Source organism: Anas platyrhynchos, chromosome 2, assembly GCF_047663525.1.
Source record: "Anas platyrhynchos isolate ZD024472 breed Pekin duck chromosome 2, IASCAAS_PekinDuck_T2T, whole genome shotgun sequence".
Classification (NCBI taxonomy): Eukaryota; Metazoa; Chordata; class Aves; order Anseriformes; family Anatidae; genus Anas; species Anas platyrhynchos.
Window position 1 is genome coordinate 137442680 of NC_092588.1, and position 18066 is coordinate 137460745.

Below are 18066 nucleotides of genomic sequence, written 5' to 3' on the forward strand. Positions count from 1 at the left end.
ACTTCTTTATAAAACAAATATGTTTTATCCAGACTTGAGAGAATTATCTTTATTGCTCTGCCAACCTGGTGAAACCATAACTCTACGAGCCCCTTTCTCCATGAACTATGTATTATCATATATAAAGGTATAAGGATTGCTTCAGCATACTACACCCTTAATATTAATTTACTCACTGTTGAGGTAAATAAGAGTATACAAACTTCAGATTAAAACTATTTCCCTAACTGAGCAAGGTCTCCATACAATGCATAATGTACTCCTATTTTTTTTGTTGTTGTTGTTAAAATATATAAAACAAACAATAGAAATGTTTATCTGTGAGTCTTAGCCTAAAAAATTACTGATTTGGTAACACATCATTAAGAATAACTTCTATATTTCTGTCTCACTAACTAGTTGTTAACATGCAGTAACCTTCAGCCAGTGACTACAGAAATGGTCTTTTAAAATGTTAAGATGGGCTTCAGCCTTCTGTAGCTGTAAATTCCAATAATAATTGACTGATGTTGGTTTGTTCACTGACATATGTTACTATTTTATCATAGCAAAATAAAAATTTAGCTTTCAATTGCAAGAACATGGACAATCACTTCAGATCTATAATCTTCAAAGAAAAAAAAATCTTAGTTCATCAAGAAATTAACTTCTTTTCCCTTTACACACACATACTGCATAAAACAAGATAACGGGAAATTATTGAACCAGAACTTCAGTAAATAAAATTAATTTTCAAAATTTTCTTTCATAGATGTTTGTAGAAAAAGGAAAGGCTGCTATCAGGGAGACAAATACCATGTATGCACTACTCTTTTTAGGTTTTGGACTAATTTCTTTTGTCACGTTTTTTCTACAGGTAAGTTTTTGTTACCGTAATTGTTCATGGTATTTGAGGCAATATATCTCAACTGTGTCAAACTCTCAGTGCCTTAGTGCCAAACAGTACATGAGAAAAATGAGGATGAACTTTCACTACCAGATGTGTTCAAAATGTTGTAAGAGGTTTCAAATGCGTTCTGTAGTGTAGGCTGATCCCCATCTTCACAGCAAAGGAAAGTTTGGCTTGAAGGCCTACCCTGTATCACAGCCTCTGTAGTATAGACAGTACTGACAGTACAGATAGTAACTTCAAGAGCACAGACCCAGATCAGGCTTTGGGCAACACTTCTGTCTTGAGCAAATGGTTGCCTCAGCACCTGCTCTGTGCTCCATGCAACAGGTCTGTCAGTATCTGAGCTGGTTGAACTGAAACAACCTCACCTGTATCTACAAGAACTGCACTCAAGCCTTTGGATTTCTGAGAAAACAGAAATCAGTGTATTTTTTATTTAGTGATATTCTTTTTAATATTACATGCAGATAGTCACTTATTATCTTATAAAGACAAAAACTGTAATTAGTTATAAAAAACATGTTTGTTTTTTTTTTCCCCCCCTCACACAGGGTTTCACATTTGGCAAAGCTGGAGAAATCCTTACAATGAGGCTCCGATCCATGACATTTAGAGCAATTCTGAGACAGGTATAACTGTTCTATATTTAGCTTTCTAAAGCTTTAGAAATGCTTGTTTTACGTGCCGTAAATGTTTATTTAAGTAGTCATGCTATGATTCTATCTGTAAAGATCTCGCAATGATTTCTTTAACTCAGTTCAGAAAAAACTGGCTGGATTAAATCTTTATAACAGGTCCAAGTAGATATTTTAAAACCTTTTAATTGATGTAACTAATAAAGGCCATCTTAAAACTAGGTTAAGAAAGCTTAAAGGTGATGGTAGTGTTTATTTAGCATATTTAGGATAATAAAAACAACTTTGTGCTGAGGCACAGAGAAAGTAGGCTGTGCTCTAAGAGGTCAAATCAGAATCTCAGATCTGCCTTCAGATATGCTGCAAGCTAGGATCTGCAAACAATTACTAGTGAAGGCAATAACAACTGGATATCTGACTAGCTGCACTCACTAAATTGGTGGCTTATCCTACCCAGCAGTCACAGAACCGAAGATGGGCATGGTAGTAGTCTAGGGTAAAAACAGGACTTAGTACCACTGAATGTACATTCAGCAGCAGAATTAAACCCTTTAAAATAAACAGCCTGAAATTGCCCTTCCTGAACTGATCTTGAGGGGCCTGCCCACAGGCAGCAGCTCTTCAAGAACTGCTCCCACATGGCTCCATACCACGGGGTCCATCCCCCAGGAGCAAACTGCTTCAGCATGGGTCCCCCTTGGGCGGCAGCTCCCCCCACACCCCCTGCTGCTGCATGGGCTCCTCTCCACGGTCTGCAGCTCTGGCCCGGGGCCTGCTCCTGCAGGGGCTCTCCATGGCCCACAGCCTCCTCCAGGCCACATCCACCTGCTCCACTGGGGGCTCCTCCACGGGCTGCAGCATGGAGATCTGCTCCATGTGGGACCCATGGGCTGCAGGGGGACAGCCTGCACCCCCAGTGGCCTCGCCACAGGCTGCAGGGAAACTTGTGCTGCGTGCCTGGAGCACCTCCTGCCCTCCTGCTGCACTGACCTTGGGGGATGCAGGGCTGCTTCTCACTTCTTACTCTCCCAGCTGCTGTTGTGCAGCAGTTTTGTTGTTCTTGTTGTTTTTCCCCTTTCTTAAACCCATTTTCCCAGAGGCACAACCAACTCAGTTTTTACCGGCACCGTTTTGGACAGTGGCAGGTCCCTTTTGGAGATCTGGCTGTTATTTAACTTGGGACAGCTTCTGGGCTCTTCTCACAGAAGCCCCCTCACTCCCAAAACCTCGCCATGCAAGTCCAATACACAAGGACCCTAGCTGTGTACATAACCAGCCTCGTCACCAGCTTTCCATGGTTGGCATGAGCTGCTTCCTTGATGTAGTGCAGTGGCAAGCTGCCTAGTGAACATAGTCTTCTGCAGTGCCTTTAATGTACCAACAGAAACTCCATCACTGCCAGGTTGCAGTTCAACACATCCAGAATTAACTCAGGTATCTTTACCCCTCTTTTGCTGTCACTGCTATGCTTAACCAGTTGCTTTACATCCTGAGTAATCTTGATAAATTCACCAAGTATTTTAAGGAAATGTTGGTACTTTTTTGATATGATACTTTTTTGTGGATTGATATTATTTTACTCCCAGCTGTAGGTGGGCATGTGATCCCTGAGGTAGTAGAAAGCAGAACAATATGAGCCTAGGCATATTACTCCTTTGCCTTTCACTTACTACAGAAAGCAGCATATCCCAGCCATGCTAGTCTGCTACATCTGCAAGTCTGGGATCAAAGATATTTCCAAACATGCAATCCCACTGCTTCTTCAGCCTGTTCAGCTGAGTGAGGTCTTTCCTGGTCTCCACAGAACGTCATTACCTCCTTGAGAAGTTCCCGGAGCCAACCTGAGCAGCAACAGCTTTCATTAGCACTTTTCACTGGGGGTGAAATCAGATGCCCCTACTTTCTCATTTATACAGGAAGGGATAATAGGCCACCTCCAAAGAGTGAGATATGTCATTGGAAATTAAGCCTCAGGAGATTATTATTTTTTTTACTAGCCCAATAGAAAGTGCAGTCTGTAAGACCATGCTGAATCTGAACAGATCCCAGGAGGAAGGGTCTGAATAAGAACAGAGAGGTTTTCATGATGAGGAATCAAGTAATCTTATTATGTTTATTGTCCTCACTCTGGTGTGAAAATAGCATCTACCTGGCATGATTTTCAAATATCAGGCAGTAGAGCAGTGGGACCTGGGAGGATTTTATCTATTAGCACCGATACATGTGGCACATGTTCCATGTCATATAATGGCAAAGCAACCATCTGTCTATGTGAGCCTACAGCCAGATTGAAACTATTTATTTTACATCTTTTTTTTTCTTACTGTATTTAAGAGCAATGTTTACTTTACCATGCTTAAAGATAATACTTCTGCCACAAAAAAAAATATCCCAGGAAATAAAAATATAGCATGTTTGTTAATGCCTAATGGTTATGCATTTAAACACTACTTGCAGGAAATATGAAAGCTCTTACAGTAACTGTATGAACAGTTGGTGCACAAAAACACCCTACAGTTGCTAAGAATCATGTACATATAATGTAATACAAATACTGACATTTCATTATAATGATTTTGGAGTTTGATGTTTGGCAAATCTAGAAGAATGTTAGAGTGAATATTTTATATTTGCTTTCTGGATTTAAATAAGATAAATGCTTTGTGTTCAAGTAAGAAATTTTAGTTTTCAAGTGCTTTAGAGTCACTGATCCCTCTGACCAATTAATCTTGATTGCTATTAAGATACAAAAGTGTATGACTGACAAGGTTTTTTCCCTGAAAATAGTTTCTTCCATATTAGGAAGAGATAGTCTTGGGATAGTCTAGATCTCCCAGCACCACATACCATTTTACGTAAGTCTTTTCAGACACCATAGAGATTGTCCAGCAGTACTCAGGCATTCAAAACAATTCACAGCAGATTTACAGATTTCACAGTGCTCATAACTGACAGAGAATTCAGATGTATTTTTACCTAACAGGAGAAATTATATTTTTAATCAGTAGTCTTCATAGATGTCTGTTACACATCCAAGTAACTGTCCTCAAAATGGCACATTCCTTCATATTGCTGTTTAGTGAACATCTGATCATCAAAAATATGTTGAACTCACAAGCAGAGATATCTTGTAAACTGTGTTTAACATGAAACAATGTGGTGATGTTTATGTTATTGCAAACAGCATATACAGATTGTTAATAGAGGCTAGCTTTGAGTTTTGTGATCCCATGACCTTACAGAACCTATAGGTGTAATTTATTTATGGTTACACCTAAAGAGCTAGAACATCCTATCATGTGACACCCAGTCATAATCCAAAGTGATTAAATTCTCTTAAGTAGCCTAATGAGGTGAGTTAAGTTTTTAAGATCATAATAAGTGTATTTCATATTGCAGGAGATCAGCTGGTTTGATGAACCTAAAAATAGCACTGGAGAATTACTTACAAGACTTGCTAATGATGCCTCACAAGTGAAAGAAGTAAGTAATATGCACTGGCATTTTTCATGTCTGATTAATATGGAGTCAGTTACAGACGGTATTTAGTAGATAGAAATCCTGCACACAGTCATGTGGAACTGTTATTTATTTTAAAGTGTTTTTTGTGTGTTTGGCATCACACAAAATTATCATAATAGTAGAAAATATATATATACATTTGAAGTATAGTCATGTAGTAAAGCTTTAGTTCACATTACTGCTCAGTCCTGGTATCACCAGTATAAAAGAGCCATCCAAGGCATCCATTTATTAAAAGTCATTTATTCAGCCTTCTTAGATGTCTAGACAGCATTGTGTTTTTATGATAAATGCTCTAGCTCAACGAAATGCATAAGAACATGCCTCAAAATGAAGGTTGCTCTCATTGCATCATTGTGTTTGTTCATATGTTTAAAGTTAAAAAAGATAAAATATGGTCATAGTTCTATGTGTGTGTATATATATTTATATAAGAGGCTTATGAAATATCTTTTTTTTTTTTGGAGCAAAACCTGAAAGCAAGGAGATAGAGTAGGGTAGATACAAAAGGCTTGTGGGAATGATCTGGAGAGTTGAGCAGTTTTTCAAGAGATAAGATTCCATTTTGCAGAATATTTAGACCAAATAAAGTACTTTCAGGTGGTGAATAAATCATAAATATCTATGTGACAAATATTTTCCCTAGTTTTCAAATAAATCCATGTATTACAATGGTTTCATTCTTTTCCAGGCTACAGGTTCCAGACTGGCATTAATTGCTCAAAATGTAGCGAATCTTGGAACTGGGATCATTTTGTCATTGACCTATGGCTGGCAGTTGACTCTTCTGCTATTAGCCATTGTGCCACTTATTGCTGTAACAGGAATGATTCAAATGAAGATGCTTACTGGACATGCAAAAAAGGATAAAAAGGAACTGGAAGCTGCAGGAAAGGTGAGTTCAGTGGCATTTTAATCTATTTTTGTGTTGTACTACACAGTGCTGCTTAATAGGGATATTGGTGTTGGGTCAAGAATATACTCCTCAAACTCAGTCTGCGTTGTTATTCTGATGAAAAGTTGATACAGAAAATATGAAGCTGAAAACTGAAAAAGTGAGTTTAATGTTAAATGCAACCTGAATTTAATAAATGAGGTGTTTCATAATACTCCTTTGAATCCACTGCAATCATTTTATGATCTGAAAAGAGATATAGAATGTCAATAGCAATTTTCAGCATCAGTTAGCCGTATGTTCCAGTTTCCTAACATTTCTCTAGTTCACGATGTAATTATATGCACAGCTAAAAAGCAGGCTGGTAATTATTTTATATTTTGATTGTAATCAAAATATTTTTTTCTGAAAATTTCTTTAACAAGAATATTGATTTCGAGGGCATATAAATATGTATTCCAGCTGAACTTGTACTACAAATTACAGTATACGGCAGTTGGGAACATGCAAGACAGGGTAATGCAGGAGCTGAAAGTAAAACTTGGAAACCCCTGTGAGCTGTTAAAGAAATAAAGAAACAATCCAGCACCATATGTTTTTGCTTTGAAGAAAAGCAAGTTCAATATGGGTTCTGTTGAGAAAACAATAAAGCTTCTCAGCCTTAAAGCATATTTAAATTGGCTGAGCAAAATTTCATTTTACTTATCTATGAAAGTATTATTATTATACAGACATAAAGAAAATATGGGGTTAGTCTTTGAAAGGGAGACAGTTACTATTTACATGTAGATGTGTTAGGTATTTCCATGTAATTTAATTATTTCAATCTTATCACTCATGTAACTTAACTTGTGTTTCTGACTTACAGATTGTCTAATCACTTATTATTAGTATTATTTAGAAGTAATGATGTAGAAGGAACGGTCTGCTAAGTGCATAATTATGATTAAGTGGGAGTTTAGCTCTTATGTAAAGAACTGCTTTTCCTTTTTCTTCCTGAGTTGAAGATTGAAAGCCATGTTTGCTTCCAAGCTAGTATTTACCTTTACAGTAAAGGCTGATGATTCACAAGCTTGGAGGTATTCTGCTACACTTTAAAATAAGAAGCTAAAAGAGGTTTATTTTTAAAAGAATACATGAACTGGAAAAAAAAAAAGTCTTCTTTATGCGATAGGATAATCAAGAAGAAATTCAAAATGGTGTCACTGATTATGAATAAAGTTTTGCCAAACTAGTAACAGTACACATTCTTACGCACTGTAATATTTTAAAGTTATCTCATAGTCAAGTTGATTTCAGCTGCTTATCATTATTTCATGTCAACCGCTTTGGAGATTATTTGTAAGAAGAGTTAGATGATTGTTATGTGATGACCTGAAAATCTGGTTTTGGCAGACCATGTTAGTTTAAATATTTTTTTATTTTCCAGCTCTGCAGTTTCTGGAAAAAAATTAAAACATATGTATTTCCATAGCAATTCAGCAAAATATTTCACTCTCAATATATCAACATGAAGGAAAACAGGTCCCAGGCATCTATTTTAGCTTTAGGTTAAAAATCTACTTTGCTCTTTAGACAAGGGTCTCTTCCTGGCAAAGAGCCAATGAGGAAATGCCACCTCCAGATGAGAGATAGAAATAAACTACTCTTATTGGTAGATAGTACAGAAACAATATTCATTTCTTCCTTCCTCAGCAGCAGCAGAGTTATTTGTGCACATATAATGGAGCCAGTTAGCTCCCTTTATACAAACCAAGAGCACACAGCTTGGAGTGGCCAGATGTTATTGAAAGTTATTCTGTAAAGGCAAGTGGGTTTGACAGTGTATAAATCTTACACTGGTGATAATACATAACAAAAAATGAGCTTAAGTTCCAGGTCCTTGATAAATTTCTAGAGAGGAGGAATGGTTTTGGTTTTACGTTTGTTTCTTTGGTTTTTGGTTTGGTTTGTTTTTTTTTGTGCCCTATGAAATCAGTACATCAGAACTAAATCATGAACTGTAGTAAGTATAGTGCTCTATGAATGTACTTTATAAAACCTCTTTCCAAGATGCTTTACCTTCTGAGTTTTGTTTTTCTGGATTGTCAACCAAGCCTAAATCAATTGTTGGTATGAGAAAATTCTGATGATAGTACTTGTCTACAAGTGAATCCCCTTAATACTAGGGGAACATTACGAAAATCAAGACCTATCCTTCCTCTAGTTTTCAGTCAAGATTGGGTACCCAGCATCATTAATCACTTTGGAAAACTTCTACCACTTTTTTTTTTTCTTTTTACTGTGGCAAAATTGAAAGATTTTCAAAGATATAAAATAAATAAGAATTAGATGCTAAGCTGCCATATGGACCAGAAAAAAAATCTTTCTACGTTTTTATGAACATGCAGTAGTTTTGATTTTCTCCTTTAGGAGTTTTGAAAGTCATCTGGTACTCAAACATATGCAGAGAATGAACCCTGGGAAAGATTATTCCTTCCAGGGTGAGCCCCGAATTAGCTGCTTTTGAAAAGGTGGTGATATGTTCAGGCTGCAGCCCCGAATACATTTTCAGGTGAGGCAGGCTTGTTCAGTTTGGCCTGACTGGGCACCAACAGCAATGATAGCTGCATGGCAGCAGCATCCTTGTTACAGGTTGAACAAGCTCACTGGAAAAAAAAAAAAAAAAAAAAAAAAAAAAAAAAAAAAAAACCTGTTGCTGGACTGTGCTAAAAAGTACACTGACTCAACTTTACTGTTATAATCCATGGTAATTGGCTTATATTTAACAGCAGTGTATCTACATATGTTGCAACCACACTTTCAACAGTATTGTAGACATATTCTGTCACTTCTATTGCAGCCATTCCCAGTTCTGTTTATCAGATTATGTTTAAAAATTTCCATGTAATCTTGTTTTTCTGCCAATGAACATGTATTCTCCAATACAGATTGCTTCTGAAGCCATAGAAAACATTCGCACTGTTGTTGCTTTGACTCAGGAAAGAAAATTTGAGTTTATGTATGTGCAAAATTTGCAAGTGCCATACAGGTAAAAAAAAAAAAAAAATGCTTGTTAAAAAGAGGTTATTAAAATGTACCTTTTTAAAAAATTAACACCAATCAACTGCAAAACAATTTATCTTCTTTCAGTACATTCTAAAATCTTTAATTCCAAGCTCAGTTTTAACATAGAAAATACAAATTATCTTTCTGTTCAAGCTAATGGTCTTTGATTAAATGATAATTTCTTTCAAAGCCTACTTTCTTTCAATACTATCACTATTAGCTGCTCTAATTCTTGAGATGGAAGCCTTTATTAATTCTTATAAACATGAGGCCTTCCTTCTGAGGAAATATATATATATTTTTTAACAAACCAAAAGTCAGGGTTTGTCCTTATGTTTATGTAAGATTCCTGTTCAAATCAGTGGGATTTTCCCAAGGAGGGAACCCGAATGGAAGAGGGAACCGCACAACAGTTTATCTCTCTGTTCACTCTGTTGTTTTATCTAAATACCATTGCAGATCAAGTGAAACCTCATGAATGTAATGACTGATTTAAAGATTTGTTTTGGTTCAATGAATGGTAAAACACAAAGATTTGTTCTATTGAAGTAGTTTCTGCTCTGTAGAAATTGTGAAGTTCTTGGTGATTTTCCTCGTTTGTTATTTAGTAGAATCTTTAAATTGCACCTGTATTATAATTTTAAAAATAATTTTAATGAATGCATGAATTGAAAACAATACAAATTATACATGCTCAAAACATTTAGAGTAATTTCATCTTCTGTTCCAATATTCTTACATGAGTTTTTGCAGACAGACAGAAAACTGAAGCATACAGGAATTATAGTGTTTTAGGTTAGGATCTTACAAAGACCTGGAGATTATTTTACTATAAACTAGTAAAGAGACTTGAGGATTCCTCTGACTTATAGGATACTTTTACTATTGGATAGTTACATTCTTGGTTACAACTGCATGTACAATGCAATTGTGATAATATTTTTTCTGTTACAGAAACTCTGTAAAGAAGGCACATATCTTTGGATTTACTTTTGCGTTTTCACAAGCTATTATGTACTTTATTTATGCTGCATGTTTCAGGTTTGCTGCATATCTAGTAAAAAATGGACATATGCAGTTTAAAGATGTGCTTTTGTAAGTATATCCTCTTTAGTTTCTTCTAGGTTCCATATGGAAAAATGCGTTTGATTTTGCTATAGGTGTCTTGAAATCATTGCATATAGAACTGAAGAAAACAACCAAGTACTTTCATTCTTATGCTACCCCTCCTTCCTCATGTTGCTACAAATCCAAAATGTGATAATTTCAGACTACATTTAGCTACCTACATATGATTTTTCTTGCAATCAGGGTAAAAAGAAAGCAAAATGAAGTTAGGCAAAGCAAAACTGTCCCTTGTTTTCATGACCAGTAAGGTTTCTTTCACAGCAGAATCACATGGCTTAGCCGTAGGAGGTGTAGGTAGACAAGATTAGAAGGTAAATGGAGCAAGTAACGAATGGAAGTGAGGAAATTATGAGCCCTGGGGCAAGAAAGGTAGAGAGCAGGAGAAAGATCAGCAACCACCCATTCTGGTAAATGCCCAGGTAGAGCTGAAAAGCTCCTTCAAGTGTTAACAGTGAATTGATGTTATTGTTCCTATCAACTGGCACTTTTCCAGCCTTCCTTTTGCTCCCTCCTTATCTCCAGCATCTAACCAAGTCTTCAGCTTGACTCCCTGCAGCTGAAATCCCTGTCCATATTTGTCAATAGTCACCTCCCATGCTTTGGTTTAGCAATTACCACATTCTAACCTGGCAAAAATTACAGCTGAAGCTAAACCTTCATCTTACGCTGATTACACCAACACTTTCTGAAGTACTAGCATTAGCTTCCCTTTCCCTATGCACTCATGTGAATGCCTTGTTGTGTACCTGCTCTTGTATTACACTTCGCTTACCCCAGATTTCATGCTTGCATCCTTTGCTCCCTCTTTCTTACCTTCCATTTGCTCCTGAACTCAAGGATTTGATTGTGACCCTTGAAGAAAATATTGAATGACAAATTTCTCCATATAGCTCAGGGGGAGAAAAAAAAAAAATTATTTTCTCAGTGAGGGAAAAAAGTCACAGAGTTTGCAGTAGACAGTTTTTACCCTCCCTCAATTTTTTAAATGAGTAGTTATTTATCTGAAGCCCCTCCTCTGGCCACACAAGCTTTCTGTATCTGTGCTATATCAGTATCAACATAGTTTTCTCCTTTTTATTTTTCTAGAGTTTTTTCAGCTATTGTATTTGGTGCAATGGCATTAGGACAAAGCACTTCTTTGACTCCAAACTATGCCAAAGCCAAGATGTCAGCTGCTTATTTGTTTATGCTGTTTGAAAGAGTACCCTCCATAGACAGTTACAGTGAGGAAGGGGAGAAGCCTGTAAGTAACCACAGTGTCATCCACAGTATATCATGCACCACTAATTTATTTCAAGCCTGTTTTCTTTTTTTTTTTTTTTCCACTCACTCATATCATAGCTACTGAGATGCTACAGTCTGAGCCCATTCACATCTGACTCGTCCAACTAAATTGGTATTTAAGTTTTGTTATGTCTTCTGCCATCCTCTCAGCCTCACCTGCCCCTGGGTTAAACAAGACCCAGTGAAAATTGGATTAATGCAATAGAGACGGGTTTTCAAGCCTTTCCTGTGTGAAGCTACCTGAGAATGGATCTTGAAGATATAACTAGGTCTCTAAAATTTAACCAGAATTTTTTGAGGCCTAACTTATTTGCAAGTTATCCATAATAGATTGTCACATACTTTGGTAACCAACAATGTATATGAACATATGGGGGTGTGTGGCCTTTCATATAACAATGAGGACAGAAAGTTCCAGACAACTATCATGTATATATATATATAAACACAAGATAATGTATATACGTATATATATGCTTATTATGTATATGTATAAAAGAAATCTAGCTATATAGTCTTAAGAAATAGCTTAAATTTGAGCTGCAATATTTATTGGTCATTTACATCTATCTATAGTTTCATTTTATATATACTCATACATAAAAAACTATATTCTTGGGTATATTACAAATATTCATTTTATAGTAAATTAGTTGGAAAATAACTTTAAGTGGAAAGATTGATTCTGTGTACAGATCAAAAATAATAGATAATTTTCAGTATTTTTAAAGATGAAAACAAAAAAAATCAGCAAAGAATATAAAAAGAATGTGAATGAGGTTCTTACAAAGCAGATAGAAGTTAGTCACCTAGAGTTATTGCTGCTTTTGAAAATGTAATCTTGTTTAACAGATTGTGTAAGAAAAGCTGTCAGAATTTGTGTTTATGGAATAGAATTTTAATTGGAATCTGCTTGCAGCATAGAATATTCAGGAGGAAATTTCTGATTTCACAATAGCGTCTCACTCTATAGTAATTACCATGAAAAAAAAGAAGTCTGTTCCATTGGAACTGTTCTCTTTTACTTAGTCTTTTTCTTGTCTTTTATGATCTGTTACATTATTCTAACAGTTTGATCTAATTCTACCATTTCAATCAGAAAATATTTGGTGGAAACATAACGTTCAAAGATGTGGCATTTAACTACCCAACCCGACCGGAGGTCAAAGTGCTCCAAGGCTTGAACATTGAAGTAGAAAAAGGACAAACTCTGGCTCTTGTTGGTAGCAGTGGTTGTGGTAAGAGCACTGTTGTTCAGCTGCTTGAGAGATTTTATGACCCACTCAGTGGAGAAATGGTAAGTGTTCCATATAAAAGTATAAGCCGCATTTCCATGATACATGCATAATGAATTTTACTGATATATTTTATTTGAGACTTTTTCTTCTAAATGAGCTCACTAAATATTTGCTAGTATAACTACTCCCTTTTGCCAGTGTTTTTAATGTGATTTTTGATATATTTTTTTTAATTAAAGGCAGAAGCACACGGGTTTTCAATATTGTCTATGCAACCATGGTGAACATAGAAGGAAATTAAAATTCCTAAATTTCCCATGCTGTTTCAAGTTATTAGAACAAAGTCCAGTGGTTACAAATGTACATTTTTAAGGGTTCATGCCTATTATATGTGTAAAGTGCATAAGCAGGCTTTCTCACCTCATTTCTGTTCACTTTTATGATGTATCAATGCTATCAACAAGAATTGGAACTTTTAAATCTAAAGCTTTACACTCTATACTGTGAAACATATATCACGTCGTTGCTTATGACATTCATACTAATGAAAGTTCATCCCAAAGCCTCTCTGCACAGAGGACATGAGGAAAGCTAGGGTTATTCACTGAAGATCAGAGTAGAAATGCATACATGTAGCAAACCTCTTGATAGCTGGAGCTACCCTGGAAGTAGCGCTGCCGGTAAAATGCAGTTCAATCTGCTACTGGCAGTTTGCTTTCAAGGTTCATGAAACCATCTTGAAAACTCACATTGGGTCATTCGTTTATCTGTCCCACCCATCCCTTCATTCCCAACCTTAGAGTGAGGCTGTGCTGCATGGCACCTGCTGCAGCTGGAAAGAACAGATCCTTAAGCTTTCCTAACTCTCATAGTCCAGCAATTAAGATAAAAAAATAATTAAGACATGTTATCAGGACTTTAGCTACACACTCAGGTATTGAAACCAGAAATCCTTAACAATTTTCTAATTGTTGTTACATCTACACAGTAATTATGCTCCCATCTATCTACTGCTATTGATAGCACATAAATAACTGCAATGCACCATGACTTCTTGTAGTTCAAGAAGTTGTGGCTGCAAAGTTACCAAAAGACCAATGCTTTCTTCACTAGCATAAATGCTTCCTGGCCTGTAAAAGTCAGAGAAACGTGACTACCATACTCAGACTTCTCAGACCCAGATATCAGTCCTGACCATTGTCTCTGAAGGTGAAACTGTCATTTGTCACTCAACTTGAATTGCAGCCTGAAGTACAGATAGTCTCTTTGACAGACAAAAATGCTGAAGTGACCTTTTGGCTTCTTCTCCATGGAAGACATCCCTGTGCACAGGCGGTGATTTACTCCACAGCTTATTTGTTCTGCTTTAGATAGAAATCAAAAGGATAAAGCAGAAATATGAACTGATGTTTTAGACAAAATAAATCACCCACATAACAGAGACAGTTAAATTTAGGATTTTAGATAGTAATGTACAGATAAGGTACAGTGCAAGAAGAGGAATTCCAGTATGGACATATCAAGTTTTACACATGCCTCATCTTACATGAGCAAGTGATGGTAGGGGACTTCTTCTCCTGGAAGTACAAAAATAATATCCAGTTATGGGATTAGGGATTACTGTCCAGTAATTTCCCCCATTACAGTCATTTGAGAAGCAAGAACATCTGACTTCTGGATTAGCAAAGCAGAGATGAGATAAAGCTGCTAATAAAGGGAGTAGAAACACTCCATGGTGTAGATTTTCCACTGGTTTCTGAAACAGAGCTTTCTGCCACCAGCATAATACCAGATGTCTCTAGTAGTGATATGGCAGAAGATCTGTATCAGCTATTCTATTTAGGGTGATAAACAAGTAGGGTGCAATAAAATGGTTTCACACCTGGAGTTTTTCTAGGTTTATAAAGATTTCAGATGATATTTTATTGATTGCACCTGTAAATAGGTTTAACACTTATCTGCTCATCTCTGCTGTCACCTGTAAATGCATAAACAAACAGGCAGGGCATGAAATATCCTCACTGCCCTGACAGCTAAAGGCTTTAATGTTGCTAGATAAAATATATATGTATGTATATTATTGCAGTCATGGTACTTTATCTTATTTCTGACATTTTAGCTCCTGGATGGCCAAAATGCAAAGACGCTAAATATCCAGTGGCTGAGAGCTCAGATTGGCATCGTCTCCCAAGAGCCAATCCTGTTTGACTGCACTATTGCTGAAAACATTGCATATGGAGATAACAGCCGGGAGGTGCCACAGGAGGAAATTGTTAGAGCAGCAAAAGAAGCCAATATTCATTCCTTCATTGAATCACTACCAAAGGTAATTAGGCCTTCATTTCCAACTTTCAACTGAGAGGAAAAAAAAAAAATTAAGAGTGCCTTATTCGTGTTTTTCTAAGGAAATGCATGGTAAAGTATTTAGTTTTTCCTTGACTTACTGAATTTGACGTTCAAATTATTATTAATATTTTTATCCTTAGAAGACCTGAGGAACAGATGGAGAACTAGGCAGTGCCAGTGGCTTAAGGCATTTACTCTGTTCTAGTGCCACTGATGCCTGAAAGGCAAGGAGGGGTCTTCATCTCTTTGGGAGTGATCTCTGTTAAAATAATAACCTAGTTGGTACTGGTACTGAAGCAAGTAGTTCTGGAGAAAAACACATGCAGAAAGTACTCAAAGGAGGATGGGTGCTTTCCTGGATTTAAGTGAAAGCAACAGGAAAACACTAAGGCAGGCCACAGAGCTCTGTTCCTGCCCTCCTTTTTTCAACAGTCACCTCGTTTGCCAGTTGTATGAAGTCACGCATGCAGCTGATTTGCAGAAACAGTCAGAAAGACACAACCTTGTTACTGCTTTCTTCTCTTGCCTCCCCTATTTGTACCTACTGTTAGGCAAAGGAGCTCCTTAGCTGCTCTTTGAATAGATCAGCTCAAGCTAACACCAGGTTGTCAGCTTACTCTTGTCAAAAACACAGGCTTAGACTAATATTTCTGAGATAATATACTTCCACAGACTTAGGAGATAAGTGAGTTTTTCATGCAAAGTCTTATCTCTCAGACACAAGATGTGTATATAGTAGGCAGTCAAGAAGTCTAACAGGAATGCAGAGTTGGAATCAAATTTCTTGAGCAAATTTGTGTTAGTTTTAAGGGTGTGGGGCAGGTGGGATTTTGAATTTGACTAGTTCAAATTAGTTCCTTGAAAACTTAGAACTTGGATTTGGTTTATCTTAAATCACTGACAGTGTCTCTCAGACTATTTCCTTCTTATGGAGAACAGAAAGAGGAGCTGACTGTTGGGTGCTGAGCTGAGGCCATTGGGTTTGCAATGTCACAGCCTTGCTGTCTCACCCCATGCCTGCCATTCTACTTCTCTGCACTGCAGTCCCTCACCCAAAACCAAATGACATTGCTCTGGCTCAGCATCACAGGGTTTGCTCTGCAGCTAAATACGCTAGGAAATGTGCTTCTCAGCTCAGCTACTGCAGGCAGCCCTGGGCATTGTGCTCTAGGGGATCATGCCCTTAGCAGGGTTGGACCAGGTGATCTCCAGAGGTCCCTTCCAACCTCAGCCATTCTGTGATTCTCTGGAGGGTCCTCACCCACTTGGAAAATCACTTGTGAGTCATTTGTGCTGCCCCAGAATCATACCTAGGTGGAAATGCAGCTGAAATGTCACGCTTCACAGATCCTGATCCAAATCTAGGTTTACGCTTACGCTGCCTTTCCATACCTAGAAATACAGCACACGTGTGGGAGACAAAGGAACCCAGCTCTCTGGCGGTCAGAAGCAACGCATTGCTATTGCCCGAGCTCTTGTACGGCAGCCCCAAATCCTGCTGCTAGATGAGGCCACCTCTGCTCTGGATACAGAAAGCGAAAAGGTACCTTGGCTTTGCAAATGGGAACTGGGATTGCAATGGCTGGTAGTGCATTGACTGGGACGTCTTCACCCACACATTAAAACCCCAAATGGAAAATAGAAGGTTTTTATGAAAATAAGTATTTGCATTTCTTCCTTATTTTCATAAGAAGCCAAAATGTTCCTTATGGAGTAACAGAGGCTTTTTGGCTGGCTGTAACGAGCCTCCTTTTGGAAGTGACGCAGAGGCTGTGGCCCTGCAGTTGGCGGACTTCCAGGATGCCAAGTAATAGAGGGCCTCAGGGCAGGGCAGCAGAAGCTCTCCCCACACAGCCTGCCCTGCCTTTCCACTTACAGCTTTTAGCAGGACGTCAGCTGCATTTCAAGCACAGACCAATTGCACAAAGAACATAAGCATGGAACTATGATACAAGGCAGGTTGCAGGGAAAAACTGAAAAGAAACCTGAAAACGTGTCAATTCTAAAGGTCACTTCTAATGTATATTATCAACCTCCAGCAAAAATATTTAAGTTTCTAATATAAAAATATACAGTCTGTGTCCTGCCCACCACCCTACATGTACAAACAGCGGGACTGAACAGTCATCAGGTGTAAGCTTTTCACTGCAGGGTAATTTCAAATTTGGAAGCTCAGAAGTTGTCCCAGCCTTTTGGTGTACTGTCTTGCATTTGCTTGTTCATTGTGCAGATTGTCCAGGAAGCGCTGGATAAAGCCAGGGAAGGTCGCACCTGCATCGTGATAGCTCACCGCCTGTCCACCATCCAGAACGCTGACAAGATTGCCGTGATCCAGAACGGCAAGGTCGTAGAGCAAGGGACTCATCAGCAGCTCCTGGCTGAAAAAGGCATTTACTATTCTCTGGTCAACGTTCAAAGTAGGCCATGTGTTGTATGATAAAGGGCAGCAGCTCGTGCTGAATGCAGCTGTATGGCTGGTTCAATGCTTTGAGCCTTTTACGTGTACTTCAGTACTTCTAGTTTTGGTAAAATTCTGTAAATAGCTTCCTTAAATCCCACAACTATTAAAACAAATGTACCTCTGATATTTAAGAACCTAATGCTCTTTGAATGTTCTCCCACCAGCACAAAAATTTATAGCTACTCAAATTTAAAACTATGTGGCCATTACGAAAAAGCCCGACTGCCTTCCCAAACTGCACAGCAAAGGCCTCAGGGTGCAGATTCTGTCTCAGGGCGCAGAGAGGAGCACCGCTGCAGCACCCAGCTCTGTGCAAAGCTGGGGGGCACGCAGTGAACGGAAGTGTGTACAAAAGCAGGGAGAGGGTTTCATATAATCATAGAAATCAGTCTGCTGACCTAGAATCACAGAATCATTAAGGTTGGAAAAGACCACCTCGATCATCTAGCCCAACCATCCCCTACCACCGCTATCACCCACTAAACCATGTCCCCAAGCACCACATCCAACCTCTCCTTGAACGACCCTAGGGACCACCACCTCCCTGGGCAACCCGTCCCAGTGCCTGACTGCTCTTTCTGAGCAGAAATGTCTCCTCATTTCCCACCTGAACCTCC

The 18066-nt window shown here is 38.0% G+C and overlaps 1 protein-coding gene across 1 annotated transcript in view; it reads left to right on the plus strand.

The window, feature by feature from the left end:
- LOC110352387 (ATP-dependent translocase ABCB1) overlaps positions 1–17684 on the plus strand; it is a 42019-nt gene extending 24335 nt beyond the window's left edge. The window contains exons 18-28 of the mRNA XM_038175321.2: positions 752–856; positions 1444–1521; positions 4927–5010; positions 5741–5944; positions 8875–8975; positions 9947–10087; positions 11207–11363; positions 12504–12701; positions 14762–14968; positions 16385–16531; positions 17219–17684. Coding sequence (XP_038031249.2) covers positions 752–856; positions 1444–1521; positions 4927–5010; positions 5741–5944; positions 8875–8975; positions 9947–10087; positions 11207–11363; positions 12504–12701; positions 14762–14968; positions 16385–16531; positions 17219–17425 — 1629 coding nt within the window. The 3' untranslated portion in view covers positions 17426–17684. The remainder of the gene's footprint in view (positions 1–751; positions 857–1443; positions 1522–4926; positions 5011–5740; positions 5945–8874; positions 8976–9946; positions 10088–11206; positions 11364–12503; positions 12702–14761; positions 14969–16384; positions 16532–17218) is intronic.
- Positions 17685–18066: the final 382 nt, after the last annotated feature.